The following is a 22,259-nucleotide window of genomic DNA, read 5'->3' on the forward strand; positions in this document are numbered from 1 at the left end:
AAATAAAAATAGAATGAATATTCAAATGATGTTGTGGTAATCACTGGAGAAGGGTGAAGAGGAAAGCCTGAGTTCAGAATGACCAAATCCAATCTTTCCAAGACGTTGTGACTTCTCAGTTTAACTAAAGATTAAACCCAGAAGTTAAACCAAACTATCTCAGGATTCTCAGCATGTTTAGCACAACTTTAGCTGAACTCATCTTGAACTGGGTTCTCACTAGTTCAAAACACACACACACACACACACACACACACACACACACACACACACACACACAACAAAAGGTGTTAAAATGAAGGCAGTTATCTGCCATCAGCCATGCCTTTTACTTCTGCAGGCACAGTGGGCATTCTCATTCAACAGCAGTACTCCCCAAATTGCGGAAGGAAGCTTTGAAGTTCCAAGTGACTATTTTTTTCTTTTGGCTCTATCATCTAAAGTGACTAACAGAAAATATCATAAAACCTTTCTGGATCCAAACAGGGAAGAAGGGAGAGAAGGGAAGATGTCATTGTAATTCAAGGCTAACTGATGCTCAAGCCATTCATTTCCCTCTTTTAAATTCTCTTTTAGACCAAATGATAATTTTATGAAAAATGATAATAATGATCCCTAATACCCACAGATCTAGGAAAAATATAATTCTTTTGCTCATTGGCTACAGGAGGAGGGGAGGGAAAGAACATGATTCATGTAACCATGGGAAACTATTCTAAGTTAATTAATTAAATAAACTTAAAAAATAATTCTTCTTTTATAAGCTTTCAACAAGTGTATGAATATGACCCTTAGAGTAAGCATGCACTTAGTGTTCGGCCTCTTTCCTAGTCCAATGCTTCTTTGAATTTCTAGCTAAATGCATAAAGCATTCCCAATACTCCAAATACAGATGTAATAAACTTTAACATCCTAGGAGATGTTCTGCTGAGCAGCATTTGAGCACATAAAGAAAATGATATTTCCTGGCACCAGAGAAAGTCAATGTACAGGGAAGAATATATGCCCACAGGTTGTAGGGGCAGATTTTGTACAAAGTATAGCAGTTCCTTCTTTTATATTCTTAGCACAAATGACAGTCCTAAAAAATTGGCAGTGCAGCTCATCAGTTATGCCTTTGAACTCTGCCTGGAAAATAGGATGGATCTTTATAGGAGCTGGGGACCCTTAGAGTGAATCTTTTAATAATGCAGAATACCTTCATTGCAAAATTGATATGGAGTATGTCTCATATTTTAGATGCATGCCATACATGTTAAATGTGCACATAAGATAGTTCAATAAAAGGGCACCAGGTCTATGCAGTATATATTTTAAAATCTAATTTTGATTATTTTATTTTAATTTGTGGAAGATAAATGCAAATTGCTAGCACTGAGAAAGGCAGATGAACAGGTTTAATAAAGAAAAATAAGAGGAAGCAGTGAAAACAACCCAAGCTGTTTCTATCATGATCAACGGTTTACAAAAAGACATTTATAGATTCTCTGCCTCTGGGGAGCTGGCACTTAGCATTAAAAATACATGAATAACAAATGAGACTTCCTTGTACCTTATGGCCACAATAATGCAAAAATACCAAGATTCTTGTTATATGATAGGTAAATATGGTAAGTAACCAATATGCTAGAGAAACAATTAACCTCGTATTTTGAATGAACAATCATGCCAGTTTTATTTATTCTGCAAAATAACAGCTTGTTGTCAGATACTTTCCCCCCTTTTTCCATAACCCCTATAAATAACATGAAAAAGCAAATTAAAATAAGAAGCACACAAGAATAACACACACAATATGAGAGAGAGAAAGAGAGAGAGAGAGCGCACAAAGATGAAAGATGGCAATCTCAGTTAAAGGAAAGAAACATGAGATAAACATGGAAGAAAATTCACTACCATCAGCATGTGAGGTCAATTTCTTCCACTATCTTCTACATTTTTCATGAAATTTAAGGAACATAAATAAAACCCATTGAGAGAATTAGGCATAAAGACAATAGTTTATCCAAATACATGCTCTCTGATCACCCTGTCCATGAAAGGATCCACCTAATTTAAAATACATATATTATTAATTTTTGTTATAACACCATCACTTCCCCTTCCCCTCTTCACTTAGAAGAAAAGCAACAGAGTTAAAGAAACTGACACAACAATAATGTTGCTCGCAACATAGGCAACAATTTGCATCCATAGTCCTTTACCTGACTACTCAGAGGGAAGTGTTTTCCAACATCAGTCCTCTGAAACCAAAATTGGATATCAAATGTAACCTGAATTCTAATCAAAGTGCATTGATTAAATTGCCGTGATGTTGTTTTTATCTATATTACTATAGCCATTGTGGATTCTTTTCCATTGGTCCTGCTTTCTTCACTGTGCATTAGTGATATACATTTCCCCACATTTCTCTAATTTCCTTTTTATGTTCCATTGCAGTTACAGTGAATTTTTTCCTAACACTCCCCAACTGAACTCCTTTTATTTCAAGTTTTTTACCGCTACAAACAAAATCTGCTATGAATATTTTGGTGTGCATGGGACCTCATTTTCCATCATTTACATCCTTGAGGGAACTCAGTAGTGGTAATGCTGGGTCAAAGGGTATAAATAGTTTAGTTACTTTTGTCATATATTTCCAAATTAATATCCAGAATGATTGAAACAACCCACAGTTCCAACAGCAGGAGTTTAGAGACCCTGCCCTGCCTTAGGAACAAACACTCTAACATTTGCCATTTCTCTCATTTTTTTGTATTTGCCAATTTAATGGGGATAAAGGGAAACTTCATTTTACGTGCATAGCTATTGTTATTAGCGATTTATATTTTCATGTGGATATTGATTGTATTTGTTCTCTGAAACATTTAATTTTTAGACAGCATTCAAAATGGCTACAAATTCACATTTCTATAGGCACAGTAATAAGTCCAAAGTTCTGTTCCCTGCCCATTAGCTGGGCCTGATCTATCCTTCAGTCAGTCTCATTTGCTACTACTCATCATTGTGTACTACAACCAATTATCGTCTTCATGTCTGAACTCATACCACCTTCCACGTTCTCATGTTAGGAATGCCCTCCCCATCTACTCTCTTCTTATTTTATTTTTAGTTTAATATAATTAAATTTTACTTATATTTAATTAAATATTAATATCAATGAACATTTATTAGTCACCTACTATATATAATATCTTCATATTACACAGCATGATTCTGTCACAGAATCATGGATTTAAGTTCCCCCTCTGCCACCCACTGGCTTTTTGACCTGTACAAATCACTTAACTTTTGAGTTTCTAAGGCAACCTTCTATATGGTGAAGAACAAGAGTCCATATGCATTTATATGAGAATTCCTTACACAGATGAAGTAATAGATCCAGACTAGTGATATAATATAGCGAATAATGTTATTCAGCATGTTATGCTAGTGAATGAAGATAAAAAAGTGAAAAAAGGAGTTCTAGTCTGTCCCTTCCAGAAGCCTACAACTTAGAAAAATGTGGAAGTGTACAAATATAACAGCTTACTGTGTTAGCGTACGTAGCCTTGTGTATTTATCATATTTGTGTACAAATATCCAACATAGCCTCTCTTCTGAGCTTCAGTCCCATCTTACTTGTTGGACATGTCCAAAATAGAATACATCATCCCTTTGGACTCAAAAACTCCTCCTTTCCAACTAATTTCTTTACTTCTATTAAGGGCACTACTAGCCTTCCAGTTATCCACATTCCTAGTCTTGGTGTTATCCTAGAGGTTTTTGCTGTCACTCACAACTTTCTATAGTGTGCCTTAAAGTTTACAAGTGGTTCACATTTATTAATTCATGAACATATTCAATTCTTTAAACAACCCTGGGAAGTAGGTGTTATTATTACTGTTGTTTTCTTATGGATAAAGAAACTGAGACATAGACAGGTTAAGTGACCTGCCCAAGGTCATCTAGCTAGGAAGTATTTGAGACAGGATTTGAACGAAGGTCTACCTGACTCCAAGTCCAACAGTTTAACCACTATGCCACCTGGATGCCTTTATATCTAATCTATTGACAAAGTTTATCAATTTTACTTCCATGACACCTCCCATAGGCATCCCCTTCTTTCTACTTAAGACTAAAACCAACTTAGTTCAGGTTTGATCTAGATAACTCCTTGTTTAGATTTTTATAATAATCTCTGTTTTATTATATTATATAAATAATAATATTTTTCTGCCTCTAGTCTCTCCCCTCACCAATCCCTCCATCATAATGCTACTAAATGAATATTTCTAATGTGGTAGTGTGGCCATGTCATTCCCTCTACTTAAGAAACTTTGGCATCTGACTATTATCTTCAGTATTCAATACTCATGTCTCTGGGCATTTAAATACCTTCACATTCTGGATCCAGCCTATCTATCTAGACTGATAGCACTGGTTCCGTTAGATTTAACATTCCAGCCAAATTGGCCTATTTCTGTGCACATGATATTCCATCTCTCATCTGTCCACCTTTAATTGTGCCCTGTGGTTTTTTTTTTTTTAAATAAAAACTTTTACTTCCTGTCTTAGAATCAATTTCAAGGTGGAAAAGTAGTAAAGGTTGTCAATGGTGGTTAAATGACTTGCCAAGGAAGTGACTTGCCATACCCAGGAAGTGGCTGAATCCAGATTTGAACTCAGGACTTCCTGTCTCTAGACCTGGCTTTCAATCTACTGAGCCACCTAGATGCTCTCTGTGCCTTGTGTTTTGAATGCATTTTTGCCCCTCTTTCACTTTATAAAATCTTTAACTTCCTCCAAGGATCAGCTCCTGTGTTACCTCCCATACTAGGTCTAACCAGATCTGTATAGTTGTTTTTATTCTCTCCCTCTTGATGGAATTTTGTACAAATTTTGAATTTCCTTATCTCTATATATTTTGTATTCCAACACTCTCTCCCCCAAGAGAACATATGATCTTAAGGAAAAGGATATTTCATTGTCTTGTGTTCCTAGTACCAAGCATAATAAGTAAGTAGGTACTTAATATATGCTTGCTGGATGGACAAGTGAAGGAAAGGATCAAAGAAAATGTCCAGGCAAAGAGCACTCCAGGAAAATTTCAGAGAGAGGCAGCACTGTACTAGAAAGAGCAATAGAGTTAGAATCAACGCCCTATGTTTGAATCCAGGTTTTGCCACTTACTATAAAGTAGATTTTAGACAAGTAAGGCAAGCTTTTTGAACCTCTATTTTTTTTTAATTTACAGAGAAGCCTCTATATGAGGCAGTTGAACTAGATGGTCCCTTCTTTCTTGAAAGCCAGTGAATGCTTTCATTTAACATAGAAAATCAAGTTCAATATGCTTCTGAGTTTGTGCAGATCATCCCTCATGCCTAGGCACAAACTCAGAAGCATATTGAACTTGAGGAATAGCTTCTATAATTGGACAGGAATATAAATTCCATGAATGAGAACAATGTGAAAATGTGGTTCACGAGATTACAGAGGATCTTAAAGGTTAGGCTAAGGAACTTGTATTTATCTTAGAAGTAATAGGGACTTACTGAAGATTTTTGAGCAGTAGAATGTCATGGTCAGACCCTTTGGGTGATCGTAAACTGGCAACCATGAGGAAAATGTGCTGGAGAGGGGAAACACTTGAAGAAAGGAGGCTGGAAGGCTGATCATTGAAGATGTTATTATCATTATCTAAGTGAAAGGGTTTGAGTATCTGAATTAGAGTGGTAGTAATGTGAATAATCAAGGAGGAGAATGAGAGAACAACAAGGCTATCCTCTAGATAACGTCAATAAGATACAGTAATTGGTTACATTGGAGGTAAAAGGTGCTGGGTGAGGGAAGAGTCAAAGAGTCCTCTAGGACATAAAAAGCAAGTGATCATCTAGGTATGTCATCAGCCTTCTCTTATATAGATCGTCATTATGAAAGAGTGAGTTATGAAGGTAAAGCATTCTGAAAACTTCACATAAATACCAGTTATACTTATAATGAATGGAAATAAGGGGGTTGGAAGAAGGGTCAGGTTCAAAGAAAAAGATGACAACTTCAGTTTTCTATGCACTGAGTTTGCAAATTTGCAGGAGTTGTCCAATACCCCTGACATGTGGGACTGGAGGACTTCAGAGAAGAGACCAGAGCAGGAAATAGAGTTCTAGGAGTCATTTACATGAAGAAAAAAATGGCTGAATTCATGGGAAGAAATAATATCACCAACTGAGAGGGAAAATAAAGATGAGTGAGAATGGTATTTTTTTTTTTATTTAACTGAATTGACACCCTCACATAAGGGTCAGAAGGAAAACACTGAACTAGCAAAGAATGTTCAGCCAGATAAAGGCTGAACTAAGGGGAGGGAGGGGCATGATTCCATGGAAACCAGGGGCAGAGGGGGTATTCAGGAAGCACAGGTCCAGTGGGCCAAATGTTTCAAAAAGTTTACAAAGGAATAGAACAAAGAAAAAGTTGTTGAAATGGACAATTTGGAAGTCACTGATCACCACGTGGTACAAGTCAAATGCTTATTCCTAAAGGAAATCTTCCCAGATTCACTCCAACACCAAGTCCAAATTTAATTGTCCCTCTTCAGGTTTCTCATAGTGCTTCTCCTTATAGCACTCCTTAAGTGCCGCCGTTGTGCCAGACTTGGCACTAGATTGGTGGTGGGGTTACTATGGCACAAATTAAATTTGCATGGAGCTTACCTTCTCATGAGTGTGCTTACTCATGAGAGTACTTACCCATTTTTAATAATTATTTTTTCTACTAAATAGCAATAACTTATATAAACTTATTTTAGCTTTATATTTTGCAATAGTTTTCTTGGTATCCCCAATATCCAACATCTCATGTTTAACAAATATTGTTGAATTAAAGAGTAGGATGGATTGGGGAAAAAATGAAAGAACTAAAAATGACTATGGAGTTCATTAGTTACTTACCTTAAGTGCATCTTGTGTGTCATCTAGACAGTAGACTCGGATGCTGTATTCCAGAGATGAGCAAGACAGTGGCCCAAAGATGGCGAGTTTTAGGCGCTTTGCTGCTGCTTTGGTGGTAGATTGCCCAACTAAGGCATATGTGCTTAGTGTCTCTGTGAGGATATGGCAAGCCTCTAGGTCCAGCTGAATGTAGCACGGGGTGGTGAAATTTTCTTCTCCAACCACTACGACATCCTGAGAGAGAAAGAAAGTACACACAGTTGAAGAGAATACTGCAAGCTCATGGTATAGCAATGACCAAACCAGGTAGGAAACCTGTATTTTAGTTTTCTTTTGGCTATGGGAATCAGAGGAAAGTTGTAATATCCTCTGGATAATTAGAACTGATCTCTTTGTGCTTGAAATACAAGTATAAAGCGAGAACATCCTGACCCTCAAGGATCTTAGGGTAGAAAAGATATATAGATGAGTAGTGTCCAAGAAACAGATTGTTAGCATGTGTTGGGGAGTTGCTAGCAGAAAGATTACAAAGTACTTGAGCTAAATGGGTCCAGTTTTCCTGTTAGTTGGTTGGATGAAGTACAAAGTATGATCTGAGACCAAGTAAATATAGTGGATTAGGGGAATTTTCACTTCCCCACCAATCAATCAAAAGAGTTCAAATGGCACATAAACACATAAATATTATGTATGTATATTTGTGTAGATATAGATATATGTTTGTGTATCTATAAAATTAACTAAAATCAGATAAAATAATAAATAATTATCTCTCCCATGATTGATTTTTAAAAGTCAGTCTTCCAGATCCTGAGTAATTTTTAAAGTTTCTCATTTCTTCATGAGAAGTACTATTAGTATATGGCAGTGACAGTGAATATTTTCCAGAAAAGAGTGTCCAAACTGCAACCCTCATGCTACATGTGAGTCTTCCGCCTTACACCAGACAAGGGAATGAGGAAGCGCTCCCCTTAGGCTGCTGGGCAGAAGGGCAGGTAAAGTGAGAAAAGTCCTCAGGTGCATGAAGAGGGGAAGGGAGTATCCTCCTCTGGCTCAACCTTCATCAACATGGGTATATGGCATTGTTGTTACTTGACTATATTTCTAAAAGAACTAAGATTTTGAAAGGTAACAGATATTGTCCAATATTTCCTTTTTTTCCAACCTTTTCCATAGGCAGGCAGACAGACAGACAGAAATACACACACACACACACACACACACACACACACACACACACACACACTCACACATAGAGCCTCCACAACTCCATAATGCCCTTCCCAAATAATCCTGCCAACAGGACAGTAGGGGAAATAGTATATGTCAAAACTGAATGCTTTTAAACCACCCTCCATATGCTCAGAGGGATAAAGTCTCTCAATTAATTCCCCATCTGACACTTCAGACTCTGCACGTGGTATGAGGTCTTTCAAATTACCTGGAGAAAAATGGAAATAAATGGGGGAGATGTATTGTAAAAGCAGCTGGGAGCAGAACCAGGCTCTGCAAATTCAGGTTTAATCTCAGCTGCCTTAAGCTGAATAGCAGATGATCTGTATAAGGCTTGAAGGCCAAGGACTGGGATCCATTATTTTTTTTTCTTTTTTAGTGAACAAGTTTAGTCTCCATGACGAAAGAAACAGAAGAAACAGCCACCTCAGGTGGCTATCTGCTAGTTGGGCCATGAACATTTGTGCGGCTTTTGGCAAGGGTTATACGTTGATGGCAATAGAACCATCTGTTGGGAAACTGTTCCAAAAGAGAGAAGAGTTTGTTTATTTATTTATTTATTGCTTCACTTTGATATTTATAATTTACATCACATACATTTCCAAAAAGGATTTGAAGATTTTTAGTAGGTATCATAGATCATGGTATATTATGAAAGTAATAAAAAGAATAATTTATTTTTCTTTTTTCTTTTTCCCTACAATAGTTATATGATTTCAGTCTATTGTACATCTTTATTCTTTAGTTTTGTTCTATAGTACAAGCAAACTGGACTATGTTTTTTTCCTTTGTTTTCAACCTCTGATTCGTGTGAGTCAGCCAATGAAGTGGAATGTGTGTGTGTGTGTGTGTGTGTGTGTATGTGTGTGTGTGTGTGTGTGTGTGTGTGTGTGTAATGTATACTTTTTACCTCCTCTACCGTCTTTCTCATTCAGGTTACACCTATCCTTTCTGTCTGACTCATTTTCTTTCAACATGCCTCCATCTAGTCTGTTGGGGTTCTCCCAGCTGGAATGTGGCTGTAGAATTAATATTCTATAACTCCTATCTGCTAACACCATAGTTTATCATTTCCAATTGATATATTTTCCATTAATAAATCAGCCACCATATACACAATTGACATTAACCAAAATACTTGCCAAAAATAGAAAGCAGGTATATACTATTTATAGAACATTCCATCTACAAACCTGGACCCACAATCCCACTATTGTACATAATGTCCAAGGGGAGAATGGGAACACAAAGTAAATGTCCCAGGGTAGTAAATCACACAAATAACAAATATATTTATTCAGAGAAAGTCACAATTCACAAACTTTGTTATCCTTTTCTGTCTTGGGAACTGTTAGCAAAATGTCCCTTGGTAAGCATGGCTTCTATGTGAAGAAATGTTTCCTTTGCTAAGCTGAGCTTATCTACCCTGCGTGACTGACACTTCACCAGGCAGAGCATCACTTTGGATAAGCCAAAGTGCTGAACTGCTTCTCGGATGCTTCATTTCTGTGCTCGTTCTGCTGCTTCTCTAGGCTTGTTCCTCAACAGCAGCTAAAGTATCCATCATTTCTGGTTTTAGGCTTAGGTGATGCCTTCGGCTGAAGTGCTATGCTCTTACAGGAAAAGACAGCAACCTTTTTCTTAATATTGGTAAAAAACAAACAAACAACTCTACTCTTTTAACAAGAATTTTCTTCCTTCTCATCTCTAAGCAAAAATTGGTACAGTGCAGAGGAATATCTTTTATTTTCTCTTCTATTTTCTTTTCTATTCTTCTCAGCAACAAATGCATTAGAAAGCAAAGTATATGTTCTCCAAACCTTCTTAGAAACCAATTATATAAAAAATGAGCAAATGCCCTGCTGTATGCAAATTAGCCACTGCTGTCTCAGAATACTCAACACCTGCTATCTTCTGAACATTCAGCAACTACTTTTCTTAGAACGATGAAGAAGACAAATTCCAGACAAGTGACATCTCAAATGTGAGTATACTTACACTTGGATTTCATGGCTGAACTTCATTCCTGCCTCACATTTCTGCCTTTGAGACTTCTATCTCCTTTCTTTAAAAAACAAACCCACTTACTTTTCATCTTAGAATCAATACTGTGTATTGGTTCTATGGCAGAGGAGCAGAAAGGGCTAGGCATTGGGGGTTAAGTGACTTCCCCAGAGCTACATGGCTAAGACGTGTCTGAGGCCACATTTGAACCCAAGACCTTTCTGTCTCTACACCTGGCTCTCAATCCACTGGGCCACCTTACTGGCCCCTCCTATATCCTTTCAGGTGTCAGGATAGTTGACAGGCCAGGTCTCATCCCTAAAATTCCCTTGCAATTATCTATCTGTGTACATGTTATATTCCCTGAGTAGAAAGCAATGCCCTGAGATAGGGAACATTTTAGTTACCTTTGTAGCTCCAGAATCTAACATAGTATCTTGAACAGAAGGAATACTTAATAACTACTGAACTGAATGGAGACACTATTTAAAAAAAAATAGCAATGCCTGGTTCATACAGAAAAGGCACATATTTAATCTAAGCAGAAATATTAAGAAGCAGAAACAAGAGTAAGGGGAACTGGTGACCACACTCTTTAAATCATGTCTGCATTCGAAGTAATCAGGGAAAGAAGAAGGATGAGTGAGAACGAGTTTCCTATTCTTCCTGTCTCTTCCTAGCCAAAAGAATATTTAGGAGGGAATGATATCATTTCAAGAATCTGCGCTCAGGGTGCTAATAGAGGAGATATGCATTTCACGTAAAGTCAAAGGTCACCTAGGAAAAAGTTGGCAGGAAGGAAAGCATGATGATTTTAGCCACTTTTTCTTTTGCTTCTCATCCCATCTCTTTTGCTGAGTCTATTTGCTCAGTCCTGGAAGAAGAAACTGAAGCAGAAAGATCACTTGGGCATGTTGGATTCTTGGCCTGGGTGAACAGGACTTTAGTCTTTTTTTTTTTAACTAGGGGAAATTTCTTTAATCAGAGAGGTTTTCTATCCCCTCAGTATAAGTATACAAACTTCAAAAAAATAAAAAATACACAAACACGCAAGAATCAGAATATGGAGGATAGTTCTATAGTTAGAACGGAGAGGATAGGACTTCAGCAGAAATGAAGAGGCTGAATCAATTTTGGAACATTCAAGCATCCTCATCATTCTCATTCAAACACTCAAAAGCTACACTTCCTTTAACCAAGTCTCAGTTATACCCAATCACAGCATCACAAAACTAGAGGCAGAAAAGACCTCAGGAGCCATCTAGCCAAAACCACCAACTTGCTTTTCTTCATTCATTCCATCTTTCATCTATCTCCTGGGCCTTTGCACTGGCTACACTCTGCATCTGGAATGCAATCCGTCCTCACCTCCACTTAAGAATACATTACTTCTTTCCAAAGTTAGCTCAAGTGCCACCTTCTACACAAGACTTTTCTTGATTCCTCTTAGCTGTTAATATCCTTCCTCCTCTCCCAACCAAGTTTCCTCAGATTTATTTTGTCACCATTGTATTTTGTCATTATATATGCTCCTTCTCCTTTCTTTTAACTTTCCTTCTTAGAATCAATACTGTGTATTTGTTTCAAGGCAGAAGGCTATGATAGTTAAGGGACTTGCCCAGAATTAGGAATTGTTTCAGACCAGATTTGAACCCAGTTTCTAGGCCTGGCTCTCAATCCACTGAGCCACCTAGTTACCCCTAGCCCTTCCTTTCAGAATGTTTTTGGAGGACAAACAACTGCTTACCTGTATATCCCCAGTGCCCAGCTTAGTGCCCAATACATAATAATAACGACTTGTTGAATGATCGATGATGGTCATGAATGCTAATCAGATCTTAATGAATGAATCTTAATGAATCTTCATGAATGAAGGTATAACATCTAGAATAAGGGGTTCCATAATTCTATTGTCCTCAGATTTTCTAATGCCATCCATAGAATAATATTTTTCATTTTTAGAGTCTTGAGTCTACATCTAGGCACCATATTTTTAGAAGAATTCTGACACTATTTCCATGGGATGGCAACCACCAGTTAGGGGACTCAAACCCATGCCATTGGGCAATTGGTTGAAATAAATACAGATTGAAAAGAGGGAGAAAAGTGTGCAGGGTACAGTGTGATAATTGCCTTCAGATATTTGAAAGACTGGTGAGTAAAGTCTGTTTTGTATATATTGGTGGGATTGTAGATTGCAGGAAGGAGACTAATGTATAACAAGGCTGGAAAAGTATGTTGGGGTCAGGTAGTAAAAAGCTTTAGAAGCTGAACAGAAGAGTTTATATTTGATCCTAAATACAAGTGGGAACAATTGGATTTTATTGAGGAGTGGAATGACATGTGCTTTAGAAAAATCACTTTAGCAGCTGTGTGGAGAACAGACTAGAGGTGACTGAATCTTAAGGCCAGAAGACAAATTATGAGGTGACTGCAACAGACCAGGAGAAAGATTGTTAGGGGTGGAAGTAGGGCAATGGGCATGGGAGCAAAGAGAAAGGAATGGATGCAAGAGACATTTTGGTGACAGAAATTATAAAATTTGCTAACTGATTTTATATTTGAGGTCAGGGAGAATGAGAGGTCAAGAGTGAGAATAACGTTGTGGTACTGGGTATCTTGAATGACAGTAGTGCACTAAATAGAAAAAAAGAAATTCAGAATAGGCTTGTGATTTGGGTAAAAGATGAGTACTCTTGTGGACATGCTGAGTTTGAGATGTCTATAGGACTCGTGATTTGTAATGTCCAATTGGTAACTGGACACAATTGGAGCCCAAGAGAGAATCTAGAACTAAAGAAAGAGAAGTAAGTGATGGTAATTAAGTTCAAGAGACCTGTTGAAATTACCAAGAGAAAGACTATAGAGCAAAAATTTAAGACGGCTGGAGGACAGCCTTGGGACAAATATTTTCAACAACTCCTCATATAACACAAGTTCCCTCATCATTCTTGTTTCCCTCTTCCCTCTTTATCATCATCTTTTCTAATCTTGACTCTCAGAACTGAACACAGTTCTATAGAGAAGGCATAAAAAGGGCAGTGTCCAGTGGGACTAACACCTCCCAATGTTTAGAAGCTATGTATGCTCTGTTTAAGGCAACTAGAGGTCACATGGCATTATCTTTCTGCCACATTTCACTGATGACTATTATTTGATCTTGTAGTTCACTACAACCCCGAGAGGAGTTCTGGGAACAAAACATATCTGGTCCAGACATGTTATACAGTAATGGGGGGGGGGTCTTCAATTATCCAGATATCTGATGGAGCATTTTCTCACTGTGGAGAGCGGAGCAGCTAATTAATATCTTGACATATTTTAATGATAATTTCAACCTTCAAGGGGTGGAAGAATCAAAAGGGGGAAATTCTGTCCTATATTTGATTCTTAATAGGGAATATGATAGGAACCTTTAAGGTAAACCTATTACATCCTCCTACAGTTTGTGAGAGACAAGGGAAGTGTTACAGGCAGCAAAATTACAAGGAGTTACAAGGATGGATGGATAAGGTACCATGGACTGAAACTCTATAGGAGAGGTCACACTTAGAGGGAATGGAAAGTCTTAAGAATCAAATTCTGAAGATAAAAAGGGAAATAATTCTGATGGAGAGGAAAAAGAAAAGAGGAATTTTTTTCAAGAGTCCACTGTGCAGGGAAGTCATGAAACAATTAGACACACACAGATACATAGTATTTTTAAAAGAATTGGGGAATGTGATTATTGAACCTCCCTTACTAATATTTAAAAGCTTAAGGACAACAGAAAAGATACTGGGAGAGTTCAAATATTTTCTTGATTTTCAAAAGAAAAAAAATGGGGGTAATATTTCACAGACAGTAGGCCAGAGTGCTTGACTTCAATTCTTTGTAAAATTGGAGAAGAGATCATTAAGAAGATAATGATTCATGAAAATCTGGAAAATGAAAAATAAGTTAGAATTGACTAACCTTCCCTTTTTCAGTAGGTGATGGATATGGTTTATCTTGGACTTTGTCAAGTGTTTGATAATAGATCTCACACTATTCTTGCAGAAAAAAGAGCAATTCAGACTAGACAATAATACTGTTAGATGCATTTAGAGCTAGTTGAATGGGAGAACTCAAAGAAGAGCTGTTAATGGTTCAAGGTCAACTTGAGAGGAGGCTACTGGAAAAATGTCCAGGACATCTGAGACATATATTCACATCATATGTGTTCCATGGGTCCTGTATTTTTTGTTGCTGTTTTTGTTTGTTTGGTTTTTAGTTTTTAGTAATGACTTGAATAAAGCATAGGTGGCTTATACATTCTGATTTAAATATGGCAAAATGCTGCAAGGGATAATTAAAATGCTAGATAAGAAATATAGCATCTAAAAACATCTTAACAGGTTAGACCACTAGACTGCATCTAATAAGATGAAATTCAATATAGATAAATGTTAAATCTTGCTCTGGGATATAAAAAATCAATTTTGGAAGTATTGGATGGGAAGGCAACAATTTATCTGAAAAACATCTGGGGTTTCCAGCTGACTGCAAACTCAGTATGGATCAGCAGTGTGTTGTTAAGTCAAAAATGCAACAAACCAAACAAAAAGATGTGTTCTTGTTCTGTGGGTTTTAGAGAGGTTGAACTTCGAAGAAAGAAGAGGTGATTTGCCTGAAATACTCAGCAGACACCCAGTCTGTTTCAGAGCCGGGATGTCAAATACTAATAGAAACAAGGGCTACTAAACAAACACTCTCTCTGTCTCTGTCTCTGTCTCTCTGTCTCTCTGTCTCTCTGTCTCTGTCTCTCTCTCTCTCTCTCTCTCTCTCTGTCTCTCTGTCTCTCTCTCTCTCTCGATACATACACATACACACACATACACACACACACACACACACATACATATATATATATATATATTATATATATATATATATCCCTATGGGTCAGATGTTGACTTTGAAAATCACATATTATCATTGTCTATATTCTATTATATTTTTATGTATCTTGTAAAATATTTTCCAAACACAGTTTAATCTGATTCATGTTTGTTGTCCAGATGTGTTTGATACCTCTGACTTAGAGAACAGAGTCACATTTGAAACCAAGAAGACCTGAATTCAAGCCCTGCCTCTGTCATGTACTGGCCCTGTGACCCTGGACAAGGAAAGTCACCTCTGTGCTCAGGACAAACTCTTCAGGAATATAAATTGTCTAAGGTGCTTCCCTATATAGGTAGAGGGAATTTCTTCACCTATACCAATGAAATCCAGTCCTTATTCTCTGTGCTATTAAAACCACTATGGAAATGTTAATTTTCAACATTTCTGATACAAATCAAGTGCAGATTATATGAGATGCTTAAAAAGCATTTAATATAGAGTCTAGCATCTAGCAGGTACTTAGTAAATGCTTCTTTCCTTTCTTCCCTAACTTTTTAGGGAAATTTACTATGATAAAAATCACTCAAGAAAATCTGGATCCCAGGAATTCTCCATGATTCTGAGGATAAAGGAGGAAATCTTTCATTTCTGTTTTCAATTTTTCTTTCCTAATGTGATGCCATAAGAGATCCTTCTATTTTGAAAATGGATTTCAGGGTTGATACTTTTGAAGTGTTTAATAATCTTTGTCAAAAAAACAACCAACAACAACAAAACAAACAAAAAGCTGTGTTTTTGTGCTGTGGGTTTAGAGCGTTTGAGCTTCCAAGAATGAAGAGGGGATTTGTCTGTAATATTCAGCAGACATCCAGTCTTCCCCAGAACAGGAGTGTCAAACTCTAATATTATTTTTCTCCTTGTAATTTCTTTAATTCATGTATAAATGTATCATAAGTAATACAAGGGTAACTTTGTATTGTGTGCCCTTTGGGCCAAAGGGAATGCGTCTCAGATCCCCACTATCTCTTGGCTGTGACTCAGAGTTGCATTACCCAAAAAGAAGACTGAGAAATGACAACTATGTGAGACCACTAGGCAACGGCCCAACTCACCATCTCTCTTACTGAAAGATGCCAAGATGGCAATTTGCCACACAAGCCCCCAGGCCTAATGTCAAAAAAGATGGAACCAATAAGCCAGTGATGCAAAACTATTCATTCAGACTGCACTGAGGCGTAAGTAACACATCATTTCAGAAGAAAATTTTTTCTTTCAAGTAAACCTTTCCCTTTTTGGCATTAAGAATGAAATGAATAGCTCCCCCCCACCCCCACCCCGCTGCCTCATACTCTCTGGAGACTTTGTTTTTCGGGTGCCATGGAGGGGCTCTCAGGGATCCATCAAAACTCACCTCCCAGTGTCCCTGAGGAGTCTGAGTCTTCAGCTGGATCTTCCAGTCCTCCGTCTCAGGCTCTGCACAGTGATGCATGGTAAGAATAACAGGTCGAGTCAACAAGGCTCCAGGAGGCCCACAACTCACCACTGGGGTCAAAAGGGTCTGACTGTCTTCTACTGGGGGCCTGTTGGGACAGACGAAATATGCATGAAGGGAACAAAATGCAAAATCATTCTACCAAGATGGGTCTTCCTGGGCACTCATGCATTTTCAACAATGCAGTTCAAACTTTTTCTTTTTGCTTCGATGAAAAAAAAATTCCTTTTCAGTTAGCTAACATTTATTAGGCATCTACTATGTGACAGGCATTGTGCAGAGAACTTGGATTACAAAGAAAGACAAAAGTAAAAAAAAAATAACAAAATATACCACCCCCTAAGAATCCCCACATCATCAATCCCTGCCCTCAAGGAGGGAAAGTGAAAATAGTCCTAGTCTGAGACTTGAGAGAGGCAAAGCCATGGTCTATCTCTGCCACGAAGTGACACTGGGCTAAGTGTCTTAGCCTCTTGAAGCACAGATTCCCTCGTCTGTCAAATGAAGTGGTTGAGCTAGATGACCTTTAAAATCTCAAATACTCTATGATTAATAATCATAATATTTGTATAGTCTTGACTATATGTCAAACATTTTGCTAAGCACTTTACAAATATTATCTCATCTGATTCTTTAAAAATATTTTTATGGGGGCAGCTGGGTAGCTCAGTGGATGGAGAGCCAGGCCTAGAGACTGGAGGTCCTGGCTTTAGACACTTCTTATCTGTGTGACCCTGGACAAGTCATTTAACCCCCTTTGCCTAGCCCTTACCACTCTTCTGCCTTGGAACCAATACACAGTATTGATTCCAAAATGGAAGGTTAAGGTTTAAAAAATATATATATATATTTAAATTTTTATTATCGTGTAAAACACACTTCCATATTGGTCACTGTTGTAAGGGCACACTCATAGAACATCAAAACCTCAAAATAAAACCATAAACCACTGATGTGAAAGAGAGTATGCTTTCATCTGCATCCATCCAACTCCAACAGTTCTTCCTCTGAAGGTTTGGTTCTTATAACAACTCTGTAGGTAGTTACCATTATTGCCCCTTTTTTAACAGGTGAGGCAACTGAGGAAGATATGGTTTAAGTGACTTCCCCATGGCCACACAAGTGTCCAAGGTCACATTTTAACCCATGTCTTCCCTCTTCTAAGCCCAGAATTCTATCTCTGCAGCTGCCTATATGATGAGGTTGACAGTCTCTACAGAAAGATGTTCTTCTGGCAAAGTGCTGTTTCTTTAGGGCAGAGTCTATGTTTCTTAGGATCTTTTAAGTCCCCTTGTCCAAAACAAACTCTAAAGGAGCTCTCCAGTAGGTAAAATGGGATGAGAAAGTACATCAAAATATGGACCTGACCTTGCCACTGGGAGTGCTGCACTTGCCTCTGGTATGTCAAAAGAGTTTAAAAACCAGGTAAATAGTCATGACTTGATTTTGTATGCTTCCAAAATGCAGATCAGATTGGAGCCCTCATCTGACTCTCATTTCAAAATTCTTCCCAGCTTCTAAGAAATGTAGTTTGAACAAGTCACACCTATAGGAAAGCACCTTTGTGATCTCTCCAGGCCTGGGCTGATGGGGATGTTTGATAGGGATTGTACCTGCCCATATCTCATGTTCGGTCAGCAGTCCACCAGCTTATCTTAAACACCTAATTAAGGGGAACAGGACTTATTTGGGGTCTGTCTCTGAGATTTCATCCATGAAGGAAACTCCCTTTAAATTAAGACTTTAAAAGTTTCCTATGCACTAAGAATTGCCCAGAGGTACACAACCATCATATACGGGAAGCTAAAACCCAACCTAGTTTTCCTCCCTCCATCCTTCCTTCCCTCCCTCCCTCCCTCTGTGTCCCTCCCTCCTTCCTTCCCTCTGTGTCCCTCCCTCCCTCCCTCCTCCTCTCTCTCTCCCTCTCTCTCTCTCTCTCTCTCTCTCTCTCTCTCTCTCTCTCTCTCTCTCTCTCTCTCTCTCTCTCTCTCTTTCTCTCTCTCTCTCTCTTTCTCTCTCTCTCTGTCTCTCTCTCTCTCTCCTCTTTTCTTTTTTCTTTTTTTTCTCTTCCTTCCTTCCTTTCTTTTTCTATCAACCTGATTTGTTTTCTAGGGTATAATAACTACAATGTTTAACTCTAGTAAGCAGAAACCCTCTGAGAGAATTGTGGGGCAAGGAAAGTGCTTCTAATGTAACCTGTTGCTTTTAGATGAACTTGCTAAGTAAAGAATTGCTCTAGATTCAAATATTTTAAATATTAAAAAGGCCAAGGGCAAAATTTCAATCCTATTTTTTCCTCCTCTAAGAAGTAAGGCATAAACACCTGATTTAGTGCTATTCATCCTGAGAATTGTATTCACAAAAGGAAGAAAGAGCTAGGTAAAATGTGAGTGCTGGATTTACAGAGCAAACACCAGGGGAACATATGTACCATCCCATCAAAAATGGCAGAACTCTTTTAGGCTCATCCACAGTTGAGTAAGGAGTCTTCTAGGCTCATCTTGACTTTATTCAAAGTACCACATTTAATTAAGTTCACCCTTTTTTCTCAGAGCACAACAGAGGAATAAAACAGGGAAGGGAATAGAACCCAGGTCTTTTGACTCACAGATCAGGTTTCTCTCTAATATATATCCCTCTGTCACAGACAAAGTCATTTTTTTGTGCTCATGTCCTCTTTTGAGGTTCTTCAATGATTAATCAATTATGAGAGAATTACTATAAAAATGGATTTAGGTTTATTCAATATCCTATAGGGATATTTTAGCATCTTGGGATAACTATATACTTTATGGAAGATGAATTGTTACCCATTCTTCCCTTCTTGATTGCCAGATGAGTGATGGAAAGATCATATTTAGTGATCTGAGACTTTCATCTCATAAAATTGTTTCCTGTGAATGAAAGAATCTGTCTCCTTTTTCTCCCTTTTCTTCCCTCCTTCCACCTTGGGCAGTGTAGACAACTAAGGGGCAGCTGAATGGTAAGAAAATACAGCATTGAAGAATTCTTTCTCCTAACCTTCAGTGACACAGGTACAATTTGGCAGCTTAAGTAGAAAGAAAGGCAAGATTTTACAAACAACTTTGGTGAGTTGGTGACATTAACTAATTCTTTTTTTGAGAAGGAGATGTGACTATTAGAACTTATGATTTGCTCAATCCTTGCTTCTTTAAAAAAAAATTCTTATTTTCCATCTTAGGATCAGTACTATGTATTGGTTTCAGGGCAGAAGAATAGTAAGGGCTAGGCAACTGGGTTTAAGTGACTTGTCCATGGTCACACAGCTAGGAAATATCTGAGATCCTGTTTGAACCGAGGACCTCCTGTATCTAGGTCTTACTCTCTATACCCTGAGAAACCTAGCTGCATACTCCTCCTCTCCCCTTCTCCCCTCACTACCACCACTTCTTCTTCTTTTTTTTTTTTTAAATCCTTACCTTCTGTCTTGGAGTCAATCCTCTGTATTGGCTCCAATGCAGAAGAGTGGTAAGGGCTAGGCAATGGGGGTTAAGTGACTTGCCCAGGGTCACACAGCTGGGAAGTGCCTGAGGCCAGATTTAAACCTAGGACCTCCCGTCTCTAGGCCTGGCTCTCAATCCACTGAGCTACCCAGCTGCGCCCCCCCCCCCCCACTACTTCTTAATGTCCTCCAGTATCTCAGGTACTGTTAACTTGCCTACTAGTGTACCTTATATAGACTTCATCTTTACTGTTCATTCATTCTTCCATAAATCCTTTCCAGTATGATTAGGAGGTCTCTGGTCTCTGGGGCATCATAACTATGGCATCTCTATTTCTATAGATTTGTGTTTCTATAGATTTGTAGATCTATAGATTTGTTCAAGAGGTGAATATCTAACAATGTACATTTTTCTAGACTACAAGACAAAGTAAATAGAGGACTGGATTTGGAATCAAGGCAAGTTGCCAAAATATATTTATTAATTACCTGCTAAGTGCAGACAGTATGCTAAATACCAAAGAGGAAAAGAAAAGCAAAAATAAATCTCTGCTCACAAGGAATTCCTAGTCTAATGTACCCTTGTTCAAATTTTTTCTCATGCCAACTAACTATTAATGGATCAATTACTTAAGCATAATTTCCTCATGTATGAAATGGATTTTATTATAAAAAAAAACTGGCATCATCTATCTCACAGGGCTGTTGTGAGATATGGGACAAAGAAATGCAAATTATTATCAACATGGAGTATCCAACATTTCTTTATTTCCCAGTCTTAAATAAACTGAAAGTGTTTCTTCTTTTCTTTTATCTTCAGCTCCATCTGAACAACTGTCAAGGAAAAAGGCCAAAACAGGGTTTTCCATTTGGGCCTCCATGTTCCACCTTCCACAAAGGACATGAAGTTACATTTCAAGGTTGGCTCTTTTGTCTACTGAGACTTATAACTCAGGGGGACGATGAAGTCTTCTCACTACTAAATGCTTCTCAGAATCAAACCCTGTCTCTAGAAATAAAGATAACTGCTTCTCTTTGGCCAAATCCCCTATGCTTTAGCCAAGACCTTGAGTCTAACCCTGACACCAGACAAAAGAGAAAAAGGAACTTTGAATTTGGCTTTTCTCTACTTCTCCTGCTGTAAGGCGTGAGAGTTCCAGGAGTTACTGCCCCTTGTTTTTCACTGAAGATGAAAAACAAACATTTCATGCGAGTAAACAGAAGCCTTTTAGGGCATTTTAGACTGTTCGAATTTAGGGCAGAAATAATGTTTTATAAAAAAGCTATTATTTCCTTAGGCAAGCTACTGTTTGTGTATGAGAGAAAAACACCACCTGGGGATAAAATGTTCTGTGTCATACAACTCGAAATACTGCAATCTATATTTGAAAGGGCAAAAAAAGAGAGAGTAGCTTTCTGCAACCAAAGAACAAAACTCAAAATGAAGGCTGTACTGAGGAAGAGAAAGAAAGAGAAAACTTTAGTACGTACATGATCATTACCTACTTCTATGTTTGTCAATCAAGCTGCAGATACACTATTCAGTACAGCAAAACAGGTTGCTTTTTTCTCTTTTATCAGAAGACAAATGATAATTGCACACCAGGTCTAAGAATATCTACATCATCTTCCATCTGGAGATCTCAAAGTACTTCATAATCATTAATCAATCAGATCTCACTGGAGTCCTCTCTAGCTGGGGCTCTGTGGCCCATTTCCTTTGGGAATAAATCAGGACAGAGACTACATTGCAACAAGTCCTTTGAAACCTCTACATTCTGGAGCCTTTTGCTTGATTGTTCAACATATATATTTTCACAAAAAAATGTTTGGCCGTCTTAAAAACGTCCACAGATTCAAGAGGCCATGTGATTTTATATTATTTCATTCAATCCTATGTCTGATTAAAAGTCTGGGGTCAGAATAGAATAACTATGTTAAAGGGGTATGTTTCATGAGATCCCCAATTATGTTTGGTGCAGGGCCCAACTCATGGTCCTTTCCTCCCCAACTTCTGCCATCATATTAGGGCAGTGATCAAAGTAATTTTTCTAAAGTGCAGGTCTGAATATCTCACCCCTTCACTCACATCCACACAGACACTTACACATACGCACACCCTACAAATTAAACTTCAATGGTTTCTAATATCACCAGGTTCCAATAATACAATGTTTGGTTTTTGAAACCCTTTGTCACATGACCCCTTTTTCCCTCTCTTGTTTGTACACATTTTACTCTTCTCCATCCACTCAATGATCTAGTGACACAAGCC

At 37.9% G+C, this 22,259-nt stretch overlaps 1 protein-coding gene across 4 annotated transcripts in view; it reads right to left on the bottom strand.

Annotated features, from left to right (window-relative positions):
* UNC5C (unc-5 netrin receptor C) overlaps window positions 1-22,259 on the bottom strand; it is a 411,855-nt gene that overhangs the window by 37,361 nt on the left and 352,235 nt on the right. For all 4 annotated transcript variants that reach the window (XM_001365174.4, XM_007495711.3, XM_056803309.1 and 1 more), the window contains 2 exons: window positions 16,441-16,609; window positions 6,930-7,163 (listed from right to left, as the gene is read on the bottom strand). In XM_001365174.4, coding sequence (XP_001365211.2) covers window positions 6,930-7,163; window positions 16,441-16,609 — 403 coding nt within the window. The remainder of the gene's footprint in view (window positions 1-6,929; window positions 7,164-16,440; window positions 16,610-22,259) is intronic.

The sequence above is a fragment of the Monodelphis domestica genome, chromosome 6 (assembly GCF_027887165.1).
Source record: "Monodelphis domestica isolate mMonDom1 chromosome 6, mMonDom1.pri, whole genome shotgun sequence".
NCBI classification, from domain to species: domain Eukaryota; kingdom Metazoa; phylum Chordata; class Mammalia; order Didelphimorphia; family Didelphidae; genus Monodelphis; species Monodelphis domestica.